The sequence below is a fragment of the Centruroides sculpturatus genome, unplaced genomic scaffold (assembly GCF_000671375.1).
Source record: "Centruroides sculpturatus isolate CEXI.00-Female unplaced genomic scaffold, Cexi_2.0 scaffold420, whole genome shotgun sequence".
Lineage (NCBI taxonomy): Eukaryota > Metazoa > Arthropoda > Arachnida > Scorpiones > Buthidae > Centruroides > Centruroides sculpturatus.
In genome coordinates, this window is record NW_019384618.1 from 534940 (window position 1) to 562351 (window position 27412).

The 27412-nt window shown below is 26.4% G+C and overlaps 1 protein-coding gene across 8 annotated transcripts in view; it reads left to right on the forward strand.

Annotated features, from left to right (window-relative positions):
- LOC111625411 (class A basic helix-loop-helix protein 15-like) overlaps positions 1 to 22721 on the forward strand; it is a 98105-nt gene extending 75384 nt beyond the window's left edge. For all 8 annotated transcript variants that reach the window (XM_023368548.1, XM_023368555.1, XM_023368553.1 and 5 more), the window contains one exon: positions 21536 to 22721. In XM_023368548.1, the coding sequence (XP_023224316.1) occupies positions 21539 to 22228 (690 nt within the window). In that variant the 5' untranslated portion in view covers positions 21536 to 21538 and the 3' untranslated portion in view covers positions 22229 to 22721. The remainder of the gene's footprint in view (positions 1 to 21535) is intronic.
- The last annotated feature ends 4691 nt before the right edge of the window (positions 22722 to 27412 follow it).

A 27412-nucleotide genomic window follows, 5' to 3' on the forward strand; every position in this document is an offset into this window, starting at 1 on the left:
CTGGCAGATGGCATGCGTTTCAGTTGTATGGTAATTTGTGCATGTAAGTACACATGACACACAAAGAATACAGAACTGAAATATTTAGCTTATCGATTGTCCATTTCAGCATATGAGTACCAGACTTAACAATATTTAGTCTATACTCACATGCTTAACATTGCTTATACCGTACAATTTTAATTAAAATATATATATATATATTTAGTTTTCAAAAAAATGTAAATTATTCTAAAGCTAATAATGATAAAAATTGAATTTTAATCAAATAGTTATGTCGATTGTAATATAATCGAAAGTAGAAAATAATTAATTAAAGAAGTCATTTATAATTGAAGATTAAATACAGCTATTCTTCCAGTTGATATATATACTCTGATAGGGATATTATTGTCTTCATAAAAGTTAATTTATTTTACTTTAGTGTAGATGGATGAAATAAAAGAATCTAGTAGTAAATAATCCCGAAAGAATGTAAGAGATGAAATAACAGGAAAAAAATTATTAGTTGATAGACTTAGGACTAGGCAAGCGTTAGAACACCAAGATCAAGCATGACATCAGGAGAAGGGAAAATGGTAAAGTTGTAAAAAAGGAACAGAAGAAATTTAGAAAGATAGAGATCTAAAATGGGCTTTTTTATAGCTATAAAAGTAGTCTTAAACTGTACAGTACAAGCTGGTAGAAACAGAGAAAAATATAATTATATTTCATTTATAATTATTTTAATTAAGGCTATTTTAAATAATTTTATTTTAGTAAAAAACAGATTATAAATTATTTATTAAAATTTTTATTTCATCTTTGAAATAAGAAATAGCGAACAATTTGTTTAATCAAATTACTTCTCAGAGCAGAATATTGATGGAGTAATTACTTTATCTATAATTTAACAAATTTTTTTAAATTTAAATTTCTTTAGTATTTGTATGTACTGTACGATTGCATGAATAAATATAATAATCGATATAAAATTAGCAAATTAAATTGAAATTCCATTTGAAACTTCTTGCTTTGTCTAATTTCTTTAAATAAGCATTAATAAAAAAGTTCTACTTATTTATTTAAAATAAAATTTTTATATTTTGTTTGAATAATTCAAAAATTTAAATTATAATTCAAACTACTTTATAAATTAAATATAAAACATTTCGAAGTTTAATTTATTTAGAATATTAAATCATCATTTAAAATATTTCTTTGGAATATTACAATATAAAAGTTATATTTTCAGAAATAATACTCGTGCTTTTTCCATAATAGATTTTTGGGCTTCAATTTTAAAAAATTGTAAATCTATAAATTCTCACTATCGTCCGTCCGTCCGTTTGTCTGTCCTTCCTTTTAATCTCGAAGACGGAGTCAGATACACGAAAGTCAAGGTCAGATATAGAAAGCTGGGGGTCCAGATTAACTATATACGAACTTCAGGTGCAAATCGGAAATTACGTTATTTCAATTCAAAACTTTTCCTCTAAAAGAAGTTAGATAGAGACCAGTACACTTCACTAATTATTTCTATTTTTAATTAAATAACCGATAGTTAATAATATAATTATTATATTAAAATATATTATTAACTATCGGTAATATTATTAACTATTGCAAATTTAGTATTTTTATTATGAATTGATTGGATGCTGTAATGTCATTTAAAATAAATTTAACTTTATTTTAATATATTTTTGTCTTTTGTATTGATTAAAAGCCGGAAAAAGTTATAAATCTAAACGGTAAATCGCATCTTTGAGAAAAGAATGTATTTAGATTTAATGTCGAAACGTGAATTTGAAGAAAATCATAATTGTAATCAATAATATATTCTTCATTTTGAATCAAATCTCTTTTACATTTTTTTGTCCTTGGTTTTTGTTTAATTAATTCTAAGGTTAGTCATAAATAAATGACCTTTGTAGGCATTTATAAAGCCTTATTTTAAAATAAACATAAAATTTTTAAAGTAACAATATTTATTCCGTTATAACTCAAATAATAACAATAAAAGGTAATTTAATTTAGTTGTAAATTATAAGAGGATCCAAAAATTTTACAATAGTAAATGTGCAATAATATAAAATTCTTATTTTCTTAAAGTACATTTTAGATTAGAAAAATTACTGTAATCAGTGTATCATAAATTAAAATTGTATCTAATTTTTTTACTACACTTGCCATTATTATTTGTTATTTTGTATATTGATTTATAATTTTAATTTACAACAACGGAAATATTTGAAATATTTTTTTATTGTATAATTAATGTATAACGATAAAATAATGCAAATTTCATAGTAACATAACTTATGTGAAAGAATAACGATAACAATATTATCGTTATTCTTTCATATAAAGTGAAAATCTTAATTTGACGAATTACATACAAAATTTTTAAAGTTTTATAAATGTTCACAATTAGAATTTAATATTAAAAAATGTAACGGCAATTTACCAATTTGCAACTAATATTATACGCATATCAAATGTGTGAAGTGGAAGCGTAACGTCTGTTCGTTTGTTTGTATATACATTTACGTCAGTATGACGCCATTTTTTCAATTTTGTAATGAATAAGCGTAAAAGTGACGTCAAACTGACGTAAAACTATAGACATTTCTCAATCAAACAAATAGAATTATTATGTTTCGATTCTTTAACTTTCAATCTACTTTAATTGCAAAATTATGGAGGTGTATTATTTCAGGCCTATATCAATTTTTCTGCATTTTATATTCGTAAATATATTAGATGTTGTTTTTCGATAAAAATTTATATATTACGAAAGTTTTAACTGATACTAATTGTAATATAATCGAAAGTAGAAAATAATTAATTAAAGAAGTCATTTATAATTGAAGATTAAATACAGCTATTCTTCCAGTTGATATATATACTCTGATAGGGATATTATTGTCTTCATAAAAGTTAATTTATTTTACTTTAGTGTAGATGGATGAAATAAAAGAATCTAGTAGTAAATAATCCCGAAAGAATGTAAGAGATGAAATAACAGGAAAAAAATTATTAGTTGATAGACTTAGGACTAGGCAAGCGTTAGAACACCAAGATCAAGCATGACATCAGGAGAAGGGAAAATGGTAAAGTTGTAAAAAAGGAACAGAAAAAATTTAGAAAGATAGAGATCTAAAATGGGCTTTTTTATAGCTATAAAAGTAGTCTTAAACTGTACAGTACAAGCTGGTAGAAACAGAGAAAAATATAATTATATTTCATTTATAATTATTTTAATTAAGGCTATTTTAAATAATTTTATTTTAGTAAAAAACAGATTATAAATTATTTATTAAAATTTTTATTTCATCTTTGAAATAAGAAATAGCGAACAATTTGTTTAATCAAATTACTTCTCAGAGCAGAATATTGATGGAGTAATTACTTTATCTATAATTTAACAAATTTTTTTAAATTTAAATTTCTTTAGTATTTGTATGTACTGTACGATTGCATGAATAAATATAATAATCGATATAAAATTAGCAAATTAAATTGAAATTCCATTTGAAACTTCTTGCTTTGTCTAATTTCTTTAAATAAGCATTAATAAAAAAGTTCTACTTATTTATTTAAAATAAAATTTTTATATTTTGTTTGAATAATTCAAAAATTTAAATTATAATTCAAACTACTTTATAAATTAAATATAAAACATTTCGAAGTTTAATTTATTTAGAATATTAAATCATCATTTAAAATATTTCTTTGGAATATTACAATATAAAAGTTATATTTTCAGAAATAATACTCGTGCTTTNATTGGTATAAACGAAAATTCAAAGAAAGTTATGAAATAATGAAAACTCGAGACAATAACATCAACAAATGCTTAAGTGTTAAAATCCACGATAATTGGCTAAAATTGTTGTAATACTGTTTACAATACTACCAAAGAAAACAACTACGATAACAATGGTAATGGTAATTAAAATATAACAATAATAATTTTAAAAAAGATTTATTTATAATATAATAGTTCAGAACAAAAGATTAATATCTCAATGAGATTAAAACAGATTACGTCAACACAGACGTCAAGAGTATATGCTAGAAAATGCTAGATGTCGAACCACGAAATCTTCACTTGTAATAGTAAATTAAAATCATAAATATTTTTTAAACAGCAGTGATATTTTAACAATTTTAACTGTAAATACATAATTTTGAACATAAAAAAAAAAATATATATGTAGCAACGAAATTTAAAGAAGATTCCAGATGTAATGGTATGTCACAACTTATTATGATAAAACACTTATAATGTAAGAAATTTATATGTTTTATTGTGTAGCCGACAGATGAGGGGCCTTGCCCGAAACGCGTATCGGCCAATAGAAGATCAAGAAAGATGATGTAAAATGCCTTGTGTCTATTTATGCACCCAGTAGTGAAGAAACAAACAAATAAAGGAAGACACGGTCTCGGAAATACATAACTATAAAATATAATTTCTTATATTTTAATTACAATATTTAATATCATTTTCCTTAAGTACTGATATTTTTACTCAAAATAGCCTACAGTAATTTTTATGTATATGATTTTAGAATATCTAAATGCAATTATAGACTATCTATCTATAGGCTTATATATCAAATAGAATGTCTGTTTGTCTTTCTGTCTATCTGTTTGTACGGTGTCTGTTCTCCATACTTCTAAATCCTTTGAATATAGGTTGTTGGCCATGTTAGCCTATATTTTCTGCAGAGTTCTAGACAGTAAGTATGAAAATTTGGTGATATTAGGCAAACGGTTTAGAGGAAATGAAACATGGCGAAGGGTGGAGTGTCGATGTTTTATGGTAGCTTACATTTTCCATCGGGTAATTATAGATTATAAATTTATAAAAAACTTGGTTTTTTAAAGATATAATTTGAAACAATAATTGAATTTTGTTTTTTTTATAATAATAATAATAATGTGTATTTAATCGTAATGAATTGTGAGGTCTGATTAAGTTTCTCCAAAATACGAATGATGGTATGATTAATTTTTGGAGACAGGAAACTAATCAACATTGTATCTTCCGTTGGCAACCTCCAATTAATTCTGTTTATACAAGCTAACAGCAGATATACCTCTCGGCAGTCTCTAATAAAAACTTTGTGATTGGTTAGATGAGAATTTAAAATACTTTATTCTTTATAATTACGATGAATTTCAATGAATATAATTGATCGCATCTTTAAGATTCAAAGAAGTCTTAAGTGTTGTATTAATTGAGAATAAATAGAAGTACACCCTTTTGAAATTTCTTTTAAAATTTTAGTTGGTTCGAGAATTTTATTTTCTTTCTAAAACCTATTGGCTGTTAATCTTAAGTAGCTTCTACAGTTTCGATAAAATTAGAAAAGACCATGTAAAGAAAACATTGTTTTCGTTGTCGCTCCGCTCTTTAAAGGATAAGTCCCTAGAGTTTAACTTTGCTTTTCTTCGTCTTTGATGAAGACTTCTTTTTCAATTTTAGGAAATTCCAAAAGAACGAAAATGCACTGTTTGATAGTTCGACATTTTCGCCGCAACACTCTTGCAACGTGAAGTAATCAATTTATCTGCTTGTTTTGAGCTATTGTAATTTATATTAAGTAAGACAGAAACAATTTATATGTGTTGCTGTCGACGTGCAAACCGATTCTAGAACAAAACCATCAATGAATGCTGATAAATAAAGGCAAGATTACAAACAGCCGACATTTTGTTCTTTTTTCTTCAAAGCAAAAAAAAAATTATCAGAAAATTGCTGTTTTTACACGTTATATCTTGCTTTAAAACGTCAAGGCAAATTCTACCGGGAAAAACCTTAAATATCCACTTTGAAAATAATGTAAAATTATAGTCTGAGACTAAACGGATCGTGTTTTAAAGGAAGATTGATTAATCTATTTTGCTTCCAATTTTATTATATACTTTTTTAAACGAATCTCAAATTTTTTAACAGCAAAAATATAAATTTTTACAGTAAATTTCATTATTGCACAATTAATTTTTTTGTTTTACATGTTAAAACAAACGCAATCTAAATTAAAAAATAATTTTAATTGTTAATTTAATATAATTGAATAAAATTCTAATCAATAATTCAAAACTTTCTTAAAATACTTTAAATTAAATAATTCTGTTGTTTGACAGACAGGATATAATGAAAAGATGCCAAAAATTAATGCTATAGTCCAATTAGATTACGTACTTTGATAATCGAGTGCACTGGAGCATAAGATTTAAAATTGGAAATAATAATCGCAATAATTAAATTCTGTTTTATTATCAAAAGGATAAGTGAAAATTTGGATTTATAACAAAATTAGACGTTAAATTTTGTAAAACTTATTAACGGCTATGAAATGAATTAATATAATGATTAAGAGAAGTAATAATCATACTGAAATGTAACTTTCTCTGTGGAGAATTTCTTCATTATTATAGCGAAATACTTTATGGTAATTTAATTTATGTTTATTTAGAATGTCAAGTTGAAGTAAATCAAGCAGTGTAACATATTCATTAATAACATTGGTTATCTTNTGAATATTAAACGTAAATCTTTAGAAAATGGAGATATTATGCATAAATAGTAGGAACTGAGTTGGTTAAATATTTTTAGTTTATTTCTTCTAAGATTATATTTAATAAATTCTGGAGCTCGTTTATTTTTGATTTTCTCTATTTTAGGATGGATTACGTTAAAAAATCCTAGGTGATTCGATCAGTAGGGACACTAACTCTGGATACAAAGGAATCACATTGTTCGATCTCTTAGAAAGAGATCAATGATCTTTCTAGAGTTTTGGATAATGCTCGGTAGGGAGTAGAGACAATATTAAGGAAACAATAGGTCCCCGATCGACTAAATTTTAAGTTCGGATAAGAAAGACTGTTTTTTCTCTCAAAATTTTCTGTTGAAATAAATTTAACCTATCTTACCTAACTTATCTTGGACAGACAGAGCGCAAAACATAGCTCTCCCAAAGGATAAATGAAAGCTTTTGGTCTCACTTTAAAAAATAATTTTATTTTGTTATGTATCGAAACAGCGTATATTTCAAAGCATAGGTTTATACTTCAATATATGCATATATGTTCTATGAACAATTTGGCATATTGAATATTTGTATATTATCCTTAATAATGGTAACCAAAAACAATAATATTTATGTGATAATCTTAAATATTAAGAATAGCAATTTAAATATTTGATGAGAATTACCAATAAAAGAAAACGAGACTAATTTCTTCGTGGAGTAAAATTAAAATTGTCCCCAATTGAACAATTTGCTATATTACACTGAAAATAAAACAAAAATAATTACAGAATAAAATATAAAAAACTATAAATATATAGTGTAACGTTAGTGATTTCATATTTCAAATTCTTATTAAAAACTTCTGAAAGAAATAGAGGAGCGTGTATGAAATACCAATACGACCAATTTACAGTCGACCCCCGTATAGTACACGTATTTGTAAAATTTAAGTGACTTGTACAACATGGAATTCATATAAAACGGAATAATCAATGATCTTATACGGGGGTCGACTGTATATAACATAGTTATAAATTTGTGAATCTAAATAAAATTAATGATAAATATATTTTTGAGAGTTTTATTTAAATATCTGAATTAAAAATTGTACTTTATTTTATTTGATTTAAGTTTAATTTATCTGTAAATACGCGTTACAAAATTTTGGCGTTAAAACTTTTTTATGGCTAGTTTACTATTTGTTTACGTTCATAAACTCCATATCATAATGACAAAGTTCATTCATTTGAATTATATATTTGAGAGTTTACATTTGTTAATTTAAATGCGTGTGTACACGTATGTGCCAGTGTATATAAACATATGCGTACTGTACATACATATATGAACACATACAAACACTCATACATTTTTCTTTGAATATTTTAACTGATCGTATTTCATATTAAAATATTATTTTAAAAAGAGCAGAAACTATATTTTATTTAGCATAATATAACGGCACTGTACTTTGATGAATTCTTGATATACTTACATTTTTCTTTATTAATAATTTTATTTAGATATTTTTCAACATTTTCTATTCTAATAATAAAAATGCTTTATAAAATAATTTTTTAAAAGTATTATTAATATAGAATGATTTAAGATATTTACACTTTTGAGAATTCTGTTTAGTTAGGAGGTTGTGAAAGTCATTTTTAATTTTTTTCAACAAAAGAGTATGAATTTAGTTAAGGTTAAGCGATTCTCAGAAGAGAAGAAAGACAGAGATTATTAGATTAATAGTTCGATTAATAATTCCAGAAGAGACAGTTAAATTTTTGAAAGCATTTTTCCTAGAGATATATTTCAACCTTCCTTTCAAAATAATTGATATATTTTAAGTTAATCGAACAGGAAAATAGAATAATCTAGTGAAAGAATTTCCGATTATTTTTAAAGAATTAAAGATGATTTCAGCATTAATGGAAAAATCGTACAGATTTTTAAATGTGTCGTATATCCTGGAATGGTTTAATTTTGATCAATATTTTTCAACTTACGGTTAAATAACTCTGACCTAAAATATTTTAATCGTTCCACAAAATTTACATTAGAATATTTTTATATAGTTGTATAGACTGTAAAGACATTAATATCAAACGATTGCATAATTTTTGAATTGAATAAATAAATAAAATAATGATATATTTTAAACAGCCATTATTATGTCTGGATGTATTTTAAAAGTCATTATTGAGTTTGCAAGAGGAATCTTTAGCATTCTGTTTCTTTGAACTGTACAAGTAGAGTTACCAGGGAAGTTAAGTAAAATATTGCAAGTTATACAGAAATGTAACAAATTATAAAATATAATTTAATTTATAACTGTAATTATATATTCCATGCGTCATTCTATTTCCTTATGGTTGTAAAACAGTCAGTCAGTCATTAAAAAATCTTTAAAATTTACTGTAATTTAAATAAGTTTTACATATATCTACAGACATAAATTAAATTATATTAACTAAATTAAACTCTTGTTTAATTTGTATAATTGAGTCTTTGTTTTTAAATAATAGAAATAATATTTGAATAATGTTTTCTGTATTTAATAATTAAATTATAATACACCTAATTTTAATGTTGTAAACTATCGCACTGTAGCAATTGTCAGTAGAAGATTAAATAATTTATAGATCTTTAATTAAAAATTCTTTGCAAATAGTATTTTCGATGACATAATATATAGAAAAACAAATAAACTATTTTTATTATTAGTAGAAATAAAATATATTATCTACAGAATTATAGAAGGTTATGTTAGAACTAATTAAAATTAATTTGTTAAATAAACCAAACGGATTAATGTTAGAAAATTTTTCTAAAACATGAAAAATATATTTTTAAAAATAAAAATAATGGTTAATAAAATTCTAAATGCTTATTGAATAATTGAAATTAGTTTTGTTTTTATCCAGATAGAAATATCATTGATTTCTATCCTGTTGGACTGAATGTGAAAATAACAGTAATGCTTTTAGTATTATTATTAAATGTATAGTATATATTGAGATATTTTAACTGAAACATATTAAAAAATATATTTTTAGAACTGTTAAAAACATCTAATACTTTGCTGATATACAGAATTAATAAATAAAGATCAAACGAACTTCATTGCGAAAATATTCATATTCCGTTTGTTTTTTCTTTCTAATTCTAATTTGAATATGTAATAAAAATTATTTATTTATTTATCTACTTCATGCATGTATTCTACATATAAAAAATTCGGAAAATTTAAAGCTATTTTTTTTTATTTCTGAATTATTAAGTTAATAATATGAAAGCATGGCATATGGTCGAAATTTTATTTTAAAGTAAAGTTTTTAAATTAAACTATACTGAATTCATTAACCTAAAATAATAATTTTATTAAATTTTTAACGAATTAAATTTCAAGTCTATATATGTATAAATGAATTAAAAATAATTAAGAATTAAATTCGATGATAAAGAATGTAAAAACACTTACAACATAAGAATAAACTTACAACAGTGCAAAATATTTTTTTTACACGGAAATACGGCGAGAGATTGAAGTCGATAACGTTGGTAACAACAAATCTTTGCGTAAAATGCAAAGTTATTCTTGGAATTTTTTATTTTTCTATGTTTTATCTTAAATCTACTTTAAAATAAACTGCTTTTAAATAAAGCTTCTAAGTTGTATCTCGTAGTATTATTAAATATATAAAGTACAGATACAAAAAAGATTTAGTTTTGAATGTTTTGAAGAAATTTTTAAATGTAAAAGAGATATTCTCTGTTAGAAATTCAATGCAATCTAAATGGACAAAATCCTCGTAATATCACACTCGACATAACAGTGGACACGAGTATGGCCTATTTTATTGTTTGCAAGTAGTCTGGCATCTATCCTATAGAACATGGCAATGTTTATTGTTCTGAGAAGATGCTATACTTAAATTCTCCATCGTATCGGGTGACGTTTTCCATATATCGCAATCGGGATATCTCTTACTGTGAAAGATATTGTCCGCCCGGAATTTTCTTTTAAATTTCGCATTTCGCTTGTGATTCTTACCGGAATTGACATCTTTTCTTAAACTTTTTCATAATTTATACAAGATCTAAAATGGAACTAGAACGATTAATAATATATCGCTTGTTGCATTTAATGCCAAAATGCCAATGCTTTGGCTTTAGTTATAATTTTTAAATTTATACGCTTACATTGAATGAAAATTTAAAATCCGGCAAGAATAATATATATATATATATAAAGGTCAAGCAATAATATATATGTGAAAGATATATTACTAAAATATTTTTACATCATATATATTATATACCATATACTGAATTGTTAGAGCAGCCTGACAGAAAAATGAAAAATAGTTAAAAAAATATTCCATAAAAGCGATCATATATCAAAGTTTATAAATATGAACGGAAATGCTAGTACGTTTGAAATAAGCTTTTATAGAAATGGTATTTGATCTAAATTGACTTCTAAAGGATTCCTTTTGTATTTCTTTCAATAGGTTCCTAGGTTTTCTTATCCATTAAGCCTTTCCCAATTCAGTCACAAATTAAAAAATATATATTTAATACTACTTAATATTTTATTAAATTCATCACTAAATTTATTTTAATAAATACTGTCTTTAACTTTTTGAAAGTTATCTAGAATTCTTTAAAATATTTTGTTTCTTGCTTGAAAAATTTCTCAAAATTAATGTTGAAAAACGAGATAAGCTCTTTTTTTTCACACGATTGTCCTTTCGATAAGGAGTAAACATTTTATTTCTGTGTAGATTTGCAGATATTCTTGTGAATTTTAGTTTGTATTTTTAAAAATCTTTTGATGTAAATCCTAGAAAACAGAATCAAAGTTTTATTAATAACTCAGTCTATCTGAAAAAGATGATGTTATTACTTTCCTTTCGATAGTAATATTATACCTTTGCCATCTCAAAAAACACGAAAAGAAGATAAGAGTATACTTTATTATGATACGAGTTTCGTGCATGTTGAAAGTTTAAGGTATAAAATCAAAAGAAGTAATCTCGCAGTAGATGTTTTTATATCGATTCAATGTAAAATTTATTGCGATGATTTAACAGTAAACTATTCACAGAAATATTTATGAATAACTGATACAACTCGCAAATGGAACAATACGGATTATATGAACATTGATATTACTTTTGAATTCGTTGCCCTTTTTTCATCTTAAAGCTATCCAATTTTGTTAGGACTTATCTTAGACTTTTTAAATCTTAGTTTAAAGTTTTTTTTGTTATTTGAACATTCTAATCCGAGTAAGTAATCAGTAAATTGTTTTTAAAATTAATTTTAAAAAATAAAGAATATCAAGTTTTTATTAACTATATAATCGATAGATGTTTGAGTTTTTAGGATTATGACAAGCTTTACGATCTAAATGAATTTAAAGCACCAAGTTGGACTATCATTTTGAATTTTAAAATGTTTACTGATAGGAACACGCTTTTAATTCGAATTTTACGAGTTATTGAATCTTGATGTGGATAATAAAATTTTCTTGTTATTGAAATATTGATATTTCAGTAATAAATTAAAAAAACTGGAAGTAAAGAAACTATCTATAGATTCAATTATTTTGACTTTTTATGTATTATAATTATTTTTAAATCGTTTAGTTTCCTCTATACAAACACAACCCGATTAGAAAAATTAAAGATATAAAAGGTTTTAACATTTTAATGATGTTTTTATGAAATACTTTTATTATTTCCGCAACACACATTTTCAGGAAATCTAGTTTGAACTATTCTCTCTATATATTTTTCTAAAAAAATAAAATACATAAATGTAGTTTCTCTTAAAAGCTATATAAAAATAGAAAGATGGTCTTTGTAGAAAAGCGATGAATAACTGTGAACAGTTTTAACTATTTGCTCTTAAAAACTATTAAATTTACAATATATATTATAAAATTTAGTCTTTTAAATTTCAAGAATAAGATTATATTATCACTTTTAAATTACGAAAATAGTGTTTTTTTGTAATACAAAATGCCAATTTCTAATAAATAAATATAAACAGGTTTCTAAAAATAAATTCTTACTGTATTCTCATGTGTATAACCTACATAAAATTGCTAAAATAAAGCTAAAATCTTTCCTAACCTGATCCATTATAAACCCCGCATCAACAAGAGGAGCAATTGCAAATTAAAATCATATAACGTGCCCTATCACATAACCCTATTGTCTTTTAAACACAGATAACCTGCGGGCCATGTGCACGAAAATACAGCGATTAGTAAAATACAGTTTATATTAAAATATTTATAAATATAAATATTGATAATGAAATTGTTCAATTTTTGGTTAATACAACAATATTTTTGTTACGTAAATTGTAACAGAAACTGAAAATTTAATTCCTGTATTAAAATTTTTGCCAGATTAAAAATTAAATAATACTTATTAACATGAAAGTGGAACGAAAAGCCATAAGCACTTCGACCTTAAAGATTCATTGTACACGTTGCGGGAAATTACTTCAGAAGTCCAAAAACTGCAAATCTCTAAAGAAAGGCTTAAATATTTTTAATCATATAAATTTATTTAAAATGTATTATATAATAAATTTACTGTTATAAACCGTATTTTTTGGCACTATACGCAAGAATGGCATCAGAACAATTAAAATATTTTATTTTTAACTTGGGTATCGTCGGTTATGTGAACTACAGTCCTTCCAACAATAATAGAACATACAGTGATTGCTTAGAAACTATTATTTTCATGTAATTTTGATGAAAGTTTCTAGTACATTTGATAGCAAAATATCAACAATTATTTCATAAATTTGGAGAAAAGTGATTAATAAAGAAGAGAGATATTATCATCAAAAATAAGATGTCCAACATTAATAGAATGTACTGATTGGAATTAATTACAAAGAAAGTAATGATTGGAATAAAAAATTTGCATGAAAGTACGATCTAGTGAAAAGAAAGTTTTAATAAATTGCATAGAACCTTACTGTTAAAAATGGGACATAGGAAGGATCTAACTGTAGAGATCAAAATCGATGTATTTCACCAGGAAGGGAGAAAAGTAACTTTGATTGATAAAAATTTGGGAAGATCTCATTCAAAAAGTATCTAAATAATAAGGAGCAACGAACAGGAAAACGAAACAAGAGTTCAACAACACCCAGAGAACGACGTTCAAAAATTCAAAATGAATTGAAGCTGAACTGCAGTAAATCAAAAGTACACAATATTTTGAGATCAAAAGACAATGTTTCTTTCATTAAAATGAAGACAGGCAACCAGCTCAAGGAAAAACACAAACAACTTCGATTACAGTTTGCCAGAAACAACTTTGAAAGAGGGGAAGAATGGCGAAAAGTAATTTTCTCGGATGAGAAAAAGTGAAATCTTGACGAAACTGATGGTTTTAAGTATTATTAGGCAGACAAAAGACTAGATTAAAAGTTCAGAGAGTAGCTGATGGTGGTACACTCACGATTTGAGCGGGAATTGGATGGAATGAAAAGACAGATCTAGTATTTATTGAAGGTCAAAACAACATTGAAATTTATCAGAAGCTTGTTTGGAGGCAGCACCAAACTTATGGACAGAAAATTGCTAGACAGGACTTTGAATTCGTGCAGGATAATGCAAGCTTCCATGTACCAAAATCAACGTTATCCTTTTTTCAGAGTAAGAACGTCTGACTTTTGGACTGTGTCCACCCCTCAGTGCAGATTTAAACCCAATTGAAAATATTTGAGATGACTTGGTTTTCCAAATGTATAGCAATGGAAAGCAATACAAATCCGTCACTGAACTAAAGGCTGCTCTCATTGAGGCATGGAAAAATGGCAAACGCAGTTGGCAATTAATGCAAACTGCCCAATGTTAGAGATGGTTTACAATTTACTAATATGCAACATTTGTATTGAAACTGTACTTAAATGATGGATTCTTGCGCTGTAATATTGTAACGAAGTTTTTATTTTTTCACTACATTCTATGTGCAAAATTTGATTACTATTTCAAGCTAGCTTTAAGGGAGTCTATCGTTTTTGGAACAGAATGTACAGTACATTAATTATTTTTACGTGTCTAATTACAGGTATATCTCGCATTACGTCAGTAATTGGTTCCAGGAAAGGCGACTTAAGTCGAAAAACGACGTAAGTCGAATTTACTTGTCTCCGAATTTACTTGTCACTAGGCTAAACCACAAATAACCATTCCCAGTTTTGTATTTTATTTATAAATGAATTTTTAATAATATATGGTTAATAAGAATCTATTTTAAGCTTACAAACAAATAATGTTTAGTTTTTAATATAGTACAGAAAAAAAGTAATCTAAGTTTACGAATACTTATTGTGGCGCTAGTTCTTGCTTAATTAATTACTATATACAAACAAGGTCGCATACAAAAAACTTAAATTTGCTATATACATGAGATATGGCGCGATCGTACAAGTCGAACACGGAAGCGAGAACACATGAGTCTAGAACGAGGTCCGAATCCAAAATATCAGGTCATAGGTCAGGTTGCCAGGTCTGTTCAGTTCAGAGTTCCTCCTGGTGGCGACTTTTGGATTTATTACCAAAGCTGTCTCCACACTTGTAAATGTACTGTACATACAGTAGAGCCTCGATTATCCGACCCCCGATTAACCGAAACCTCGGTTAACCGACCGTTCTAGTCGGCAAATTTCAAATGCCCGCTAGTGATGTGGTGCTAAAATATTTGGCTATGTCTTGGCTACTTTAATATTATTTTTACGTGTTTTAGCTGGCAAAACACATTCGACCATGAAAGAGAGCCAGTATTTAAACGAGGCTTAATTTTCTAATTTTTAACGATACAATAGCGACGATTATTATTTTAAAAAATTTTTGTTAGGCTTAACATCGATGAAAATTCAACGCGAAGTAGGTTAATAGCAATATACTAATATACTAATTACATGGGATATATTAATATACTACACTAATAATGGATTTTTTCATACTTTTCGGTTATCTGACTTTTCAATTATCCGACCAACCCCAGTCCCCAATTGGGTCGGATAATCGAAGCTCTACTGTATTTACAATTTGGCGATGTTTATAGTACATCGCGGACTCTTTATTTGTGAATGTGGTTTGCTCTAAGACATTATAAAATAAGATGATTTTGTAAGGTTAAATAACAAATACAGTTATTAAAATTATCTTGCGACAGTAGAAAATAAACTAATTTATATTAAATTTACCAATATCGAGTGGCGCTGACAACGACTCCAAACGTTAGATATTGGAGCTACCGTGGAAAACACCAATATTGAGAGCACTTAAAGACCGCTAGTTAAGACGACAACACAGAAACACAGATGTTTTCATGTTTCGTTCTCTAGGATTTATGATGATTATATTAACATTTACTGTAAATGTACATATTTTAATATGATTTTATGTGCTTTAACGCTTTTCTAGTGATATTACGACTTCAATATTTGTAAAGTCGAATAAAATGACTTAAACTTGATTTTTATTTTTCCATATATTTTTTGACAAACGACGTATAATCGAGAACGACGTAATTCGAGGTATACCTGTATAATATAGACAAACTTTTGTGTAAAACGTATAAGTTAATAAGAAATATTTTAAATGATTTCATATAAAAAATATACGCAATGTTTATTAATTATATACTCCGACCAAAATTCGTATTTAAATGTTAAAATATTTTTCAACATTTAAAAAAACGTGTTTTTTTTTTTCCTTTTGAAGATTTTGGAATAAAAATAGAATTTTTAAAATTTTCTAGAAGTGAATCTAGTTATAAACGTTGTTTATGAAGCAACGACAATAAATAACGAAAAGAAATTCTAAAAGCATGTGTGACCTTCATCAATCATTTATTGGTTTCGACCATACGATAGAAAGTATCTACAGTATATAAATAAACAGTTCTTTATTGCATAGAGTAAGGAACTAGATAGTTGATTCAGAGTATGGCAGTAATAAACCTTTTCTGTCAATCCGGAAACGAGGGCAAAGCACACTCATGACATAATCACGTTAGGGGTAGGCGGCTCTATCCTTCCAACGACAGCACAGACGCCTTGTCAAGAGCCCAGATGACATTTGTCGGATCCATGACACCTCGACAGAATTTTCTTGTAAATAATATCCAATCGATTCATATTTTTATATCTACATCCTCTGTTATAGCGAAAGAATATGTTTAAAAATTTGTCATAATTTTATTCTAGTCGGATTACTTTTTTTAAAATTAAAATTACATTCGTTTGTTTATTCTAAGCGTTTTTAAATAAACATGAAATGATTAAATAACGTTAAATATTTGCTTATCACTTAAAAACGTTTTTTAAACGAATACGCTTTAAGTTTATCTTGTATATTTGTGGATTTATTTGAGTTTAAATACTTTTATATATTTTTTGATGTTAAAGTTTTATCAATTTAAAGAATTTCTGCACACGCTGGACTAGAACGAATAAAATAAATAAATAAATAAATAAAAATGTCAGAGTGTTAGAACAGAAATCAAAGACAGTTTATATCCAACTCGGTTTGACAAGGAGAGGAAGCGTGGGGCGATTCTAATTTCCTGCCATTCCAAATCCGTGTTTACTGTCCCGGTGACCAGATGACGATACAAAACATTGGCGGATAGCATTTTGCCGCTACTCACCAATGTTTGCATTGGTGCTGTAGTTGAAAGGAAGCGAATTCGTCAAACTTTTTTCTTGTTTGCTTAAAAACATCTTTTTCATTTGCTAAATCAAGTTATCCCTAGATTAACTAAAAATATTTGCAAATTCTTTATGACATTCAGTTTTAATGTTTAACTAACGAAATTAATGATTTTTTTACGTAAATTTATCCTGAGGCATATTAGCTTATTCTTTTAAAATCAGTCAATTAATGAAATGAATTTTTTTTTCTCTCTCTCTCTCTTCTGCGTTAACCAAATATCGCACACATTTTAAGCGAATGAAATTTAAATTTTCTTCATAATCAGCTAATGCAAATCTATTATAGAATCAATCTTCAGTTTTTTTTTAATACGACTTTATAAATTCTTCGATAAAGAATCATTACGTAATTAAGATATATTATTATTACGTTTTGATAGGCCATTTAAGTTATTTTGTCACCTGAAATATTTTTATGGGTTGATTTAAAAATAATAGTTCTAAATGATAGAGAAAACAAACAAAAGATAAAATGATGGGTGTTTTGCAATATGTGCTATGTCAACACATCACGTATGTGTCTACTTAGGACTCCAGGGACTGATGTCACCTGGGTATAATCCACTCTGAACACTACAGGTGCTCTATCCTGATAAATATAAGCTTATCGAGTAACGTAGACGGTACATCTGCAACATTTGTAAAATACGGATGCAGATTCATGTTTATCTCTTTAGTACTTTCTAACTATCTGAATTCCAAGATCATTGACGCCTATCTGTCTTAAACGAATTTAAATATAATTATTTTAATAAAATTTAAGAAATAAGTTCTATGGCTATAGTTAATATTTATTTTTACAAAGTTTATTTAAAAAAAAATAATGCAGTAATCTAATATTCGTAGAAAATATTTACAATATTCTATTGAATTTCTATACTCGTTATTTTTCAAAATTGATACGATTTAATCGAGATTAAACAGTTTTTTACACTTCTTTTAATTCAAGAAAGATCATCAAATGGATCAGTCAAGTGAGTCATAACCATCTGTTGCGTTTTTATCGTTGTAAGAGATATTTAGCTATATTTTACCAAAGAAATTAAGGAAAAAACCTACGAATATTTCACACCTGACCAGATTGCAGAAAGTAATTACGCGTTGGATCAATACAAAGTTTTAAAAACTAAAACTAACGATAGAATATTTTAAAATAGGTCCCATCCACTACTTAAGCCATTCTTTTTTAAATCGGATTAACTAATATTTCATTATTTTTAATCATTTATTAATCTTTCCGCTGATATAATTAATCTAAACTTCAAAAGTCATTTTTTTTTTCTCCTTGAATATTATCTATATACCTAACTGTTATATAAGCCTCCTATAACTTACGTAATTAAAATATTTTAAAATGAATTTAAAAATAAATAATTAAATATAGACTTGTATTTATTTAATAAAATTAAAATAAAATATAAATTTCATATATTTATTTCACATTAAGTGAAGTTATTTCTTTAATCAGATATTTCTCGCTCGTTAAACATAAATTCTATAATAAAAATTTCCAGATAAACAAAATGGCAACAACGGGATTAATAAAAATGGAATGAGTTTTGCTTTATTTATTTATGTAATATATAAGGCAAAGCAAATTTTTCTAGTATTTTCGGAATTTAAGAGAAGGAAGGATTGACCAGGAGAAATGATTTTGACACCCACGACGACAATAAAAGAACAATAATTGCCACTTATACCTTTTTCTCTTTCATAATAAAAATTCATGCGCCACAAACTATAATAAAAACAGCATGTATCGTCCTTAATAATTTTAAAGTGTTTTATATTTCTTTCTCGACAACTCTGTCTTAAAGTGTAGCCTAATATAATAAGTAGCGAAACNAGAACCTAAGACGACTAGAAAGCAACGAGAGAGAACGCATGCGAATGCACAGCTTGAACGATGCTTTTCAGGCGTTAAGAGAAGTCATTCCTCATATTAGCATGGAGAGAAAACTATCGAAGATCGAAACACTTACGTTAGCTAAGAACTATATAATGGCACTAACTAATGTTATTTGCGACATGAGGGGGGAGAACAGGCCTTACAAATTACTAGACAGCAAAGATACTAACAATAACAACGGAAACGGGAGTGGTGATCAACAGGGAGCCATAAACGACGACAGTCCACCATCCAGCACTATGGATTCGACGATCAGCGAAATTCTAGACGGCTTCGATACGGAACAAATTAATTTGCATTTGCAAGCACTGAATTCACTCTAGCATCGACAACTTATAGCTTTATAATTAGGGTGATTTAGGAAATTGAAGTCATACATCTGTCGTCCGTGATGTTCAGCATATCATCAGTCTATCACCGTTCCTTCTCGAGTAATCTTTGTTTTATATATAAAATTTTTTCAACGATAATTTCTTAAAAAATTATTTAATCGTTAAGAATAGATTATATCAACGGCCAGTTTATTTAATCATGGATATGTCTAACAAGATGACATTATAGATGCATGATTAACGTCGGAAAATAGGTCGACGAAAAGAATGAGACTTGACAACTTGGCATCTTTACATCCATCTTTACTTAACTGATTATAAGTATCCGATTCTTCGAAAAACAAAAGAATAGCGTTGTACGATGCTTCCAGAAAAAAAAAAAAAAAAGGCGAAAATCAATAGAAGAGCGCAATTTTCTGAACTTTTATGCTTTTCATTATAAATTTGTCATGCCTAAAATTATTTGGCGAGTTTTATATTATATTCTGTACGGTTTAATTTTGTTTATATGAATTAAAGTTTTATAAATATTGATTATTCGTGTAAAACTTTTTGCAATTCAACGAATTCGGAAATTGCCTTCTTTAGTTTGCTTTGAAGTCTGGAAAAATAGATTATATTCAATACCGAGATATAAATATTATTGAATCAACCTTAGGGAACGAATAGATTAGTTTTTTTGTTACAAACTACACATCGGGGATGAATATTAAAATAAAAATAAATTTGTTTGAACTCCAGGGATTAAGTTTTTAAGGATAAAGTAGAGAAAATATTCGATATTTTACTATAACTGATATCGAGTAGTTATCAAACAAAATATATATAAAATGAGAACACATTATTTAAAATTTTCAACAGTAATTATATAAGCTTTGTGCAATAAGCTATATTTTAATAAATGTGTAATGTATATCGATTTTTTAAAAGAAGTAATAAACGATATATAATAATTAATTAATTACATAATTTATTTAAAAAATTATCATGGATATTTAGAAATGTCAATAATGCGATAGTGGTAAAAATATATGTCGAAAATATTATTGATTTTTACAGTTTTAGTAGATTTTAAAAGTTTGGAAATTTTTTTCGTGTTTGCCATGAATATACAACATCCTTCAAGTAAAAATATTGATTCTGAAATGATATCAGATTCCCTTTTTTCCAATCAGATTTGCATATATTTAAAACCGGAGTGCTGTCAGTTTGTCGATTTGATTAATTTTCCATAATAATCAGGATAATTTTAATTGGAAACTATCTGTCGGCAGACTGCTCGAAGCAATCACGAAAATTACTTTAAGTGACCTCAAATAAAGGAGCAGACGTTTCTATTATAGTATAGAAATTTAAGAGATGCTAATAATCTGTAAACACGAAACATTTCTTGAAGATTACAATATCAAATAAAGTTTCTAATATTATTTTCTTATCAATTGTTTTAATATATAAATCATTGGCTATAGGCCTATATTAATAAAATCAAAAGTAATATGTTACGGCTTTTCATTCCATTACATTTTTTTTTTAAATGAAGATATCTTTAGATATTTATTTAGCAATTTATTGACTAAATTTATTATTAATATATCTGTGTGAAAATATATTTTTATAATCATCGAAAATGACAAATCATTATTAATTTAATATTAGACTAGCGTTTTTGTTTGATTTTTTATCAAGTCAATTTGAAAATTTCAAATTATTTTTTTATATTTTTTAAATTGATTTTATATTACGTTCATATCTAATTTCTGCATTTTACCCAAAGGAATTGACTTTCAACTTTCTTTCTACAATGTTAATTACAATTTTTTTTCCTTTGATTTTTTTATTTAAGATTGAAAATTACATAATACGAGTATATAAATGAAGAATAAAAATTAAGTTTAATTCTGTGCATTTTCTGTTTCTGCTATACGTCTGTATATTTTAATTATATTTTATTTATTGAAAATATTAGGAATATGGAAATTAAATGGGCATTATTTTTGCAGGGCATGGTCAAGTCAAGAAACGAGATGACTTTAAGGATGGAAGCTCCATTCGATACACTATCAAATGACTGTATTTGGCCGCGTGAAGAAGGAGCTAACATGGAGTCCTATCAACCTGCCAATCTTCGTTCGACCAAAAGGCGCAGTGCTACTAAACGGCCAGCCATAACAGAAGATCCTTCTGCGGCCAGCGAATCTACGGATTCGGGTTCCATAAGTGACGAAATTACAACTCCCGCCAAACCTAAACAACAAAGAAAGACAGCCAATGGACGACGTAGAAGAACGGCGCTAAATGCTCGTGAAAAGAACCTAAGACGACTAGAAAGCAACGAGAGAGAACGCATGCGAATGCACAGCTTGAACGATGCTTTTCAGGCGTTAAGAGAAGTCATTCCTCATATTAGCATGGAGAGAAAACTATCGAAGATCGAAACACTTACGTTAGCTAAGAACTATATAATGGCACTAACTAATGTTATTTGCGACATGAGGGGGGAGAACAGGCCTTACAAATTACTAGACAGCAAAGATACTAACAATAACAACGGAAACGGGAGTGGTGATCAACAGGGAGCCATAAACGACGACAGTCCACCATCCAGCACTATGGATTCGACGATCAGCGAAATTCTAGACGGCTTCGATACGGAACAAATTAATTTGCATTTGCAAGCACTGAATTCACTCTAGCATCGACAACTTATAGCTTTATAATTAGGGTGATTTAGGAAATTGAAGTCATACATCTGTCGTCCGTGATGTTCAGCATATCATCAGTCTATCACCGTTCCTGCCAATTGCTATGTTTTAACATCAAGACATGAACAAGCGAGTGCCTGACTGCTAATCCCCATTTTTTTTCTTTTTTTTCCTTCTCGTGATTTCTATGTTAATTAGCAACAACTAAACATGCTCATTGCTTAATAAGACTAACACACTATGTGAGTTGTAGACTAATGCTGCAATTTTTAGAGAATCGAACTTATTTTGCCAAAAATTACAAAGGATGTTCAATGTATTCTCATTGTTAACAAATGCAAAGTCGAATATTAGCACAATTTAATTGCGGGCAATCCATTTGATACATTCCCACTGAACCTGTGATTTCTCATATTGTATTTTATTTCATCTTAGATATAAAAAAAACATATCTCTATTAAAAAAAGCACGCAGTTTAACAAAAAAAGTTCTAAATAATTTTATATATATAAAAAATTAATATATTAATATATTATATATAATATANATATATAAATATATTAAACTGTATTCAGTAATTATCGTGATTAAACATAAAGTTTACAGCAATTCTCCTCAAACTTCTTTGTTTTTAGGTGTAGTTAAAGACCTCTCACATTGTTTATTATTCTCATATCTTTATATATAATCAGCTTAAGTCAAATTCCGATTAATACTGATTGTTAATATTATGTGATAACATTTATATATCTATGACATAATGACAATTGTAGATTTATACGACAAAAGCTTTCCTGAGGCTATTGCATTAATCGTAAATTTGTGTAAATCGAATGCCATCTATATATAATATAAGCAATTTATTCATAAGTTCACATGTAATTAATATAGACACTTATGTTATGTTAGTATAAAACAAGGTATTTAAGTAAGAAACACAGCATGCCTAAACGCATAAGACTATATGTTGTCTCATCATCTTAGAAATAAATTTGTACATAATTTTTTTATAGATAAATAAAAAATAAACATACATATATAAACACATAGTAAAGTATATTGAAGAAAAAGATAGTTTTGCATGCATGAAAAACATATCAGCTTAATTTTTAGTTAGCAAAAAGAAGGCGAGCAGTTTTAATTTCATTCCACAGTTGCTATATCGCGAACAATCTTATATATTTGTTAGATCGTTACGAGTCTACCTGAAAAATTCGAATTTGAATTATTTTTGTGGTACTAATGTACTTTGGATATTTTGACCAAGTTACATTTGTACTTCATTAAGAATTACGAAGTGAATAAAAATTAGGAATTCGGCACGACGAGTCAGAGGGAGATAAACGTGATCTTAATTCTAATAGTGGGGATGGGAGAAAAGTCCGTTGTTGCTATTAAGATTTTAACAAATTATCAGATTATATGTCTTCGTCAAAATTAGCGTTGATATTTACTGTTGCTATGTTTTTATTGCGTATACATCGAAACTTTATAGAATGTGCTGGGTGTCGGTGCAATGATAGCATGCAGTGTTATGTGTTTGTCATAGTGAACGTATCTTGAAAGAAATATCGCATATTCAATCGTAGGCGTGAGGGATATAAATGTATGCTTTCTTAAATATAGCCTACTTGTACAGCCGAAAAACATCGAGTTTCAGATTGATTTTCGAGAGAACGATCTGTGGAAAATTTTCTATAAATAAACGTGAAATCTTTCTAAATGTACAATATTAAAAAAGTAGATAATATATTCTTTTACTATTTTTTCTTTTTAAATCTTTTCCGGAATTTATGTGGACAATATTTCTAAACAAATATATATATATAATTTTATGCAGAGGTTAATTTGCAAAAGTATTATCTAGCTCGTGTTATTCAATCCATAGATAAGGATAAAAATGATAAAAGACTTGAAAGTCCAAAGATTGTAAAAGCTTATATAGTGTTATCTATGCAAAGATTTTGTTATAGAAAATAAGGGGGGAAAAGAGCAAAGAAATTGTATAGTTTACAAAATCGTGATTTAAAACAGTGGTATTTTATTAAAGAATGTTTCCAGATTGATTTTTGTTTTCAGGGATTAATAATAAAAGTATCAGCAACATACCCTAAAGACCTCAGCGATCGAGTACAGGTGTTGCAGACAAGTACAAACTGGTGGGGTTCTTAAAGGAATGTCGTTAACAAATATCAGCTTTCCTTCGACGTCACCATATCAATGTTATATTGATGAAAATGCATGACGATTATTTTTACAAAAAAGAAAGTGGCTGTTTTCCTTGAAAACACCGTTGTTAAAGTAATATATTTTTATTGTTTCTAGTGATGCAGAATTAGAAATGATGTCGAGTCCTAGACGTCTACATTGGTGATACATCAATGGAAAAATAAACTAACTGTGTGGTGTATATTGATGTGATATTCATATCTACGATAATATATATACATATATATATTAAATGTTATATCAATAAAGATCTTTCTTTATTCCGCAACTTCTGTTTTTTATTTATTACTAAATACATAATAGAGCGTTGTTTCTTTGACGACAAAAAAATACCAAATTAACTCTAAATTTTCTTATAAATTGACTTGAATTTATCTAAATCTTTTTATAATTAATGATAAAATTTATAACGAACTTAAATATTTTTTTTATTCTTCAAAACTGAAATATTAAAGTCTGAAAATAGTGTTTTGTTCATTAATCATGGAACAACTGCCAAGTATTTTTGTTAAACTAACCAAATTTAACTTGCTTTAATTTATTTTCTTTTAATCTAATTATCATCGTATAAAAATAACTTTTGATGATAATGAAAAGAGCATGTATGACATCAACCATGAAATTTCTTTTAGATTCGGAATTAAAGATTAAGATTAAAAATTAAAATAAATTGAAATATACATGAAAATTAATTTAATGAAATAAATTAACAATCTTAATCACAAAAAATTATTTATGCATCGAGAAACAATTTGATGAGATTTTTTTAAATGAATATTTCTGATTTATGAAAATTTCTTACTAATAAATATGAATAAGCCCATACACATATATATTTTATCACGTTTGATTTTTTTGTATTAGAAATAAAATTATGAAGTTTATAATAATAAAAAAAAACTTATGATTTCGGATAAGTAAACCAGCATTTTAAATTGAACTTCTAGTTTATAACTGGATTTAAATATCAGAAATAGAATTATAAAATTCGAATTTATAATCCACAAATCAGTAAAAATAATTCTGTACAAAATACATTTTTGTATACAGAAAATCTAAGAATATTTTAAATCCTATTATTCTAGATTGAATAATGAGTAAAAAATAAGTGAGGTGAATTTAATATAAACTGTATGATCGTTCTTTTATTATTGTTTGTATTTATCTTAATCTTTAAGTATGGATAAGTCTAAAAAATAACATTAATTTATGGAATGTAAACCTTTCTAAATCGGATCAATACATAAGTATGTAGTTATCTTATCAGTAGATGACCTTAATCCGAATTTATCTGAAAATTCAGAGTTTGATGACGGAAATATCTTCAGTTGCAGGAGAAAACAAAACATAACGAATTGGAAGCCTTAGCAAAAAGACATGACAAATTTTCACTCTATTCTTTGCTTGTTTATCCACTTTATGCTGTACCCAGATGTTCAAATCTTTCGGCACACAAAACTTTTCTTTAAAGTAGGTTATTGTCACTTGTAAAGCGAACTGCCATTTTCTATAAAACGAAAACAGATAAAATTATATCAAATAATTTTTTATAAATTATTTTTATAGTGTTCTGAAAGATTTATATCATGAATTACGTTTAATTTATATCCAAGTGTTACTTTCTTTCATTTCTACGGTGTCAATAATTCATTGTTATTATTTTAAAAAAATCACTACACTATTATTATTTAACAATTGATAGTAAATATTAATATATATTGTACATTAAATTAACAATATAGGGATGTAGTTATGAATTTGTAAGATACGCTATTCACTTATTTATGATCTGCTCATATTTGATTGAACACTTCAATTATACTTGATGCACCTGTCCAATTATAATCACCTTCCGAATGTTTGTTCCATGAAATTATAATTTGTTGTATTAAGTATCAATGATAAAATTAAAGAGAAATTATTTATCGCAAATAATAAAATTATTTCTCTAAAAATTCATTCGATTTGTAAAATTTTAACGTTATTTTATTCTTGAAAGTTTTAGTTTTGAAGAATATATTTGTATTTTTCTTTATCTATATACTTTATTTTACCTTCTTTCAACTATTTGGCAGCTGGCTGTCAATTGAATTTTTTGAATAATTTTAAAATAAAATAAAATGCAATGATATCGGCTGGAAATTTTAAAATATTATCTCTATTTTATAAATAAGAAAAAAGTCACGTTTTTTAAAAATCTAATTAAGAATTTTCAATCTTAAAAGTAAACCTCGAGTTATTTAAGTCATTTTTTTAAAATATTACTATCATCGAAATAATTCTTTCATTCGCTTAATGTTTTATATAAACAAATAAAAGTAATTACAAATAAATTAATCTAAATTTATAAATTTCTGACTTTTTAAGATTAAACAACATTTGTAATAAAAAAAAAAGTTAAGTAATAATTAAATTCCTTTATTAACATTAACTTTCAAATTTTATAATTTTCAAGATGTCAAGTAAATTAAAAATTTTAAGCAACGTATTTACTTATTGGTTAATATAATAAACAAGTTTATAAACGAAAAGAATATCGCAGAAATTAATAGTAAAGTATTATTATATTAAAAGTAAAATTTTATACTTAAAATTTTATATTTGGCGTAGTTTTACATTTAATTTAAATGCATACATATAATGTAAGATTAGCAAGTATTTAACAAAATAACGCAACTTTATGCTTTTTAATTTATTAAATTATTCTACAAATTAATATAGAAATTATATTTGTATATAATTTTTATGTATTAAATAATATTACTACTTTGGCTTTTTTGGGTTAATAAAAGCCACATCTTAATTTTAATGAAAGTAACATTATATATATATAAAATAGGTAATCTTCACTATTCTAAATTTTAAATAGAAATTATTTTTATAAATTATATTAAACTTATATAAGTTTCTAAAAACATTTTCGCAAGAAGTTTAGTGATGTGAATT